The 5848-nt window shown below is 38.7% G+C and overlaps 1 protein-coding gene across 1 annotated transcript; it reads right to left on the reverse strand.

Annotated features, from left to right (window-relative positions):
* Positions 1 to 950: 950 nt before the first annotated feature.
* Positions 951 to 5611, reverse strand: LOC115224859 (ceramide-1-phosphate transfer protein-like). The gene is made up of 2 exons (XM_029795809.2): positions 5355 to 5611; positions 951 to 1573 (listed from the first exon to the last, which is right to left on the reverse strand). The coding sequence occupies exons 1-2, from the start codon at positions 5468 to 5470 to the stop codon at positions 1072 to 1074; spliced, it is 618 nt and encodes a 205-aa protein (XP_029651669.1). The 5' UTR covers positions 5471 to 5611; the 3' UTR covers positions 951 to 1071.
* Between the last annotated feature and the right edge of the window lie 237 nt (positions 5612 to 5848).

Raw genomic sequence — 5848 nt, forward strand, 5'->3', positions numbered from 1 at the left:
AAACAGACAAATACACACACACAGATACGCATGGAATCATACTTATAAATATACATACACAAGTGAAGGAGACACGACCAAACATCTGAACACAAATACTGTTGTGTCATTTTTAGGAACATGAAACATTCTTTTGTATTTTGATAATAACATTTTCTCTAAATCATATGAAATATATATATATATAGATATATCAAAAGATGTTAACAACAAAATAGCAAAGATAGTATTAAAATATATATAAAAAACAGAATTTTAACAAAATAGAAAATAAAAATTTTATATATATATATATATATCACTTAAATGCTAAAGGGGCTTCTGAACGACCTTCTGTGTGTGTGTGTGTGTGTGTGTGTGTGTGTATGTGGGTGTGTTTATAATGGTATTCAGTTGTAGGAGAATGCCTCGATAACATATTCATCTAACCCATGCGAGCATGGAAAAATGGACATAAAAAATGATTGAAGATATGAATATATGCATGTGCGTCTGTGTGTGTTTGTGTGTGTGTGCATACATACATACATATATATATATACATATATATATATATAATATATATATATATAATATATATATGTATGTGCATATATATATATATATATATAAATATATATATGAATATATGTTTGTGCATATATATAAATATATATTTGTGCATATATATATATAAATATATGTTAGTGCATATATATATATATATAAATATATGTTAGTGCATATATATATATATATAAATATATGTTAGTGCATATATTATTACCTTTACCCATATAATACAATAGATGAACTGATTGTTTGACAATTTTTAACATCTATGTATTAATCTTGTTGGGTACCTATCTGGCAGTATATTGGATATATATTATCCCATGGTGGGTTGAATTTTCAACCCCTATCTCATTTTATAACCTAAATATATATATATATATATATGTATGTATATACATATGTATGTACATTATACACTCATAGTGTTCATACATGTGAGTATGTGCATAGAATATTCGAATAAATATGTCTGCATGTATTTATGTTCCACAGTGAATTTATAAATTACACCCAACATTACGGCAAGTCATCTAATTCATTCTCAACAAAAAGCTGCTGCAACGTGTCGTACACGATTCTCGAATGTTCTATAACCCGGTCGATCTGTTTGTTGTCATCTTCTTCAGTCTTCAGCTTGGCGACAAGCTGCGCTTTCTTCGGCAGGGTGTACATAGCGATATACACACCTTGCTTGACAAGCCAAGGGTGGAACTTGGCCAGTGTGTCGTCGTACGCTTTCTGCGTGAGCACGGAAAGCTTCACGTCTTCGGCTGCGTGTCGCATTTGCTTAATGAACTCCATCACAAACTCGAAGGCCCTGTGTAGTCGGAGGAGCGTCCTGCATCCAGACAAGCTATTTTTTGTGGTGATTTCGTTCTCAATCTCATACTGCATCATTCGGTTGATGGTGACGTAGTTTTCCCCGTCTGAAGAATTCCTATATTTGTACAAAATGGAAACCTTGCTATTCACCTCCGAACCAACAAAGACAAACGCTTTGCCAAGAAGATATAAGAATCTGCAAAAGATTAACAAGAAAAAAAAAAAATATATATATATATATAGTAATAACAGTTTCAAAATTTAGCACAAGGCCAGCAATTTTAAGGGGCAGGAGAGGTTAGCTACATGAACACCAGTAATCAACTGGTAGTTTGATTTATCAACCCTGAAAGGATGAAAGCAAAAAAAGGTGGAAGAAATGTCCTTAGTAATAATAATCCTTTCTACTATAGGCACAAAACCTGAAATTTTTGGGGAGGGAGTTATTATGGTTCCACATATAATTGTGCCATATAATTGGCACCTGTCCCAGCACCACATAACAGGCTCCCATGCTGGGGCAACATAAAGGGCACCTGTGCTGGTGCCATGTAAGAAGCACTCGTCATCATCATTGTTCGACCATGGTCGAGACAATGGAATTTACCATGCTACGCCAGACTTCACGGTCCATCATGGCATTACGGAGGTCCTGTTGCTGGATGCCTGTATCCCTGGAGATTACATCAGGGTAGGAGTGTGTGCGCCCTTTGGCTTCCAGAGGAGAAGAGTAGAAACTGCCTCTTTTTCAGCTCTACAACAATGTCCAGCAAACTGGACTCTCCTACCTTTCACAAGAGATGACACAGGTGGTAGTTTCCCATATATTTGCATTTTGGTTGGATGGCGCTTCCACGAGAGATTTTGAGCTCTCATAAGGAGGCGAGTGTAGGTTCCATCCAACCGCCTCTCAAGCTTCTCAAGCACTCGTGCCAGTGCCACCTACGGGGCACTCGTGCTGGTGCCACATAAAATGCACCGGTGGCAGCATCACATGAAAAGGACCTAGTACACTTTGTAAAACGGTTGGCGTTAGGAAGGGCATCCAGCCATAGAAACAATACCACAACAGACAAATGGAACCAAGTGCAGCTCTCCAGCTGGCCGGTTCCTATCAAACAGTCCAACCCATGCCAGCATGGAAAACGGACATTAAAGGATGATGATGATGATATTTCAGCACTTTTATTTACACTCTCATACTCACACCAGCAACTTCCATCATGTATATCTTCTGACAATACCTCCAATTAGAAAAGTCAAATATTCCATACATCCAAGCCAAAATGCTGTAATTATCAGCTGCTGTCATTATGTACAGCTCTGGTATTCTAGTGCTACAAACAATGTGGAAAAAAAGGCTTCAAGGTTAGATAAAGTTAACAATGGACAAAGGAAAAACAAAAAGAATCTAACTTGGTCACCAGATTGCTTTCTTTGCACTCTGTGAGAACCAGGATATGGCTTTGTAAATCTAGAGTTGGTCTGATGTCACAAGCACATGCCATTGGGACCCTAAAGCATCTATAATGACAGAGGAATCCCATCATATACATATATATATTCTTTTACTCTTTAGTCTTTTCGGTCATTTGACTGCGGCCATGCTGGAGCACAACCTTTAGTCAAGCAAATGGACCCCAGGACTTATTCTTTGTAATCCTAGTACTTATTCTATCGGTCACTTTTGCCACACTGCTAAGTTACAGGGATGCAATTGTCAAGTGATGTTGGGGGGGGGGCAAACAGACACACAATCATACACATATATAAACATACAATGGGCTTCTTTCAGTTTGTGTCTACCAAATCCACTCACAAGATTTTGGTCGGCCCGAGGCTATAATATAGGACACTTGCCCAAATAAAGTGTGTATATGTATGTATGTATGTGTGTGTGTGTGTGTGTGTGTGTGTATATATATATATATATATAGTAGCTGTGTGGTAAGTAGCTTGTTTACCAACCACATGGTTCCGGGTTCAGTCCCACTACATGGCACTTTGGGCAAGTGTCTTCTACTATAGCCTCGGGCCGACCAAAGCCTTGTGAGTGGATTTGGGAGACGGAAACTGAAAGAAGCTTGTCGTGTATATGTATATATATATGTGTGTGTGTGTGTGTGTGTGTGTGTGTGTGTGTGTGTTTGTGTGTCTCTGTTTGTCCCCCCAACATCGCTTGACAACCGATGCTGATGTGTTTACGTCCCCGTCACTAAGCGGTTCGGCAAAAAGAGACCGATAGAATAAGTACTGGGCTTACAAAGAATAAGTCCCGAGGTCGATTTGCTCGACTAAAGGCGGTGCTCCAGCATGGCCACAGTCAAATGACTGAAACAAGTAAAAGAGTAAAGAGTATATATATATATATGAGGGGCAAGAAGTTTGCTTCCCAAATACATGGTTCCAATGTGTGGCTCCTTGAGCAAGTCTCAGCCCGACCAAAGCTTCGTAGACGGAAAAGAAGCTTGTTATATGGATATGGGTGCGTGCGACTGTGTTGTGTTTGCTATCGTCTTCATAACTTAGCGGTTCGACAAATAGATTCCTAGAGTAAGTGCAAGACTTAAAAAAAAAAAATAAGTGCTGGGGTCAATCTGTTCGACTAAACCTTTCAAGGTGGAGCCCCAGCATGGTCGCAGTACAAGGATTGAAAAAAGGTCTGTGTGTGTCTGTGCGTGTGCATGCGGGCGCGAATATCGCGATCCCTGAGTTTAGAAAAACATGTTAATTAGAATCCAAAATATGAGCAACACAGAAAAAAAATATCCAATTTTTTTCGCCAGTTGCCAAACGAACCATTGCAATTGCTCGCTTGATTAAATTGTATAAAGTATGAAACATAAACTCATTAATCGCCATGGAAACATCTTACTAACATGTAGGTTCTCAAACATCTGTAAATGAATCCGGACTCTTTATTTATTATAATTAGTTTTTGTGCATATCGGAAATTCTTGGTTGGAAACATTATAGTACAAGATAACCTTATTATCTGACATGATTATAAAAAAAAAGAAGAAAAACACGGCCAATTATTTATTACACGCACCAGAAAACTTGCTTTGACAACTTTTCTAGCACACAGGCCTTCTTGTCACTTCACACCAGCCAGAGTAATGTAATTCTTTTTTCATACTGACATGTATTACAATAGTCATGGGCAACCTGCGATCCAGGGAATTTCTGAATGACACGCCTAACGAAAAAATAGAGAAATGGGCACGTCGGACGATGTGGTGCAGCCGTGGGTAACTTGTTGCGGCCCGCGCGAGTTTGTGAACGGCACGCTTAACGAAAATTGAGGTTCTAATGTTTTTAGCCGTGTGGCCCTTCTGAGGATGAACCATGTCCCATGAGGCCCGTTTCTCGATAAAGGGCGCCCATGCCGGCGAAGGTAAAGAATAGGCACACCCAATGTTTAGGATCGGTGTTAAGGTTACCTCGGAAACGGGTGGTGTCCGTATTCGTTACCTCAGCCCCCATGCCTAACATACTCCACCCGAGCCAACGAGAACTCCTATGTGGTTGCTTGATCTGCTAGAGATAGCAGTCAAATTTCTCTCAAGTTATGCCCCACCTTCATTAAGGAATAAAACGAAGGATACATCGAACGATGTAGGGCAGTCATGGGCAACCTGCTGCGGCCCGCGGGACTTTCTGAATGGCATGCCTAACGAAAAACATTACCACGAATTTTGTTTATTGTGGCACACTCTTGGAAAAAAGGGTTGCCCGTGCCCGATGTAGTGTGTGACGTACTGAAAGACGAGATGGTCACGATCGGAAACCCCTTGATTGTAGGTCTGCTCCGTATAGAAGACCGACACGGAGCTAAAGAAGAAGCATCACTGAATGACAACGGTGTAGAAGTGAAGAGAGACAACAATGTATGCCGGAGAAATGGTTAAAAGATCGTGACAATGGCAAAAAAAGGATAATAAATAATGTCTTTTAAAAAAAGACCAGCAACGTACTTGGTAACTTCATTGTAAGATTCTAGATAAGCATCCATGGATAAAGTGTTGTCTTCTAATTGGCATTTCTCGAGGGCATCGGCTAAAGTCTCTAGTTTGAATTCCGTCGTGGACATGTTGAGAGGAAAACCGGATTTATAAAAAAAAGAAAGAGAAAGAGAAAACAACGACAAACTTTGGGAAAGAACCGGGTGTTGATGTCTCTAAATGAGAAATGACTCCCACCCACGTACCAGAAACATTTTAAAAGGAAATAAACAAATTTACTGCGGAACGGATTTCCTTGCATAAGAATGTATTACATTATATACATACAATATATATATAGACACACACACATACATATATATACACTACTAATAATATTAATTTGTAAAGAAATAACAAAATTACATGTCTGTAAATATTTTTAATAATTTCGATTCATTAAAATAATTAATCTAAAATAAATAACATTAAAATTATTAATAATTAACGGGCAACAACAAAACTTG

This window comes from Octopus sinensis, linkage group LG26 (genome assembly GCF_006345805.1).
Source record: "Octopus sinensis linkage group LG26, ASM634580v1, whole genome shotgun sequence".
Taxonomy (NCBI): Eukaryota; Metazoa; Mollusca; class Cephalopoda; order Octopoda; family Octopodidae; genus Octopus; species Octopus sinensis.

Coding starts and splice junctions, on each gene's coding strand:
- LOC115224859 (XM_029795809.2), bottom strand. CDS start 5,470: ATGTCCACGACGGAATTCAAACTAGAGACTTTAGCCGATGCCCTCGAG. Junction 1,574..5,354: donor TCTTACAATGAAGTTACCAA/GTACGTTGCTGG, acceptor AATCTTTTGCAG/ATTCTTATATCTTCTTGGCA.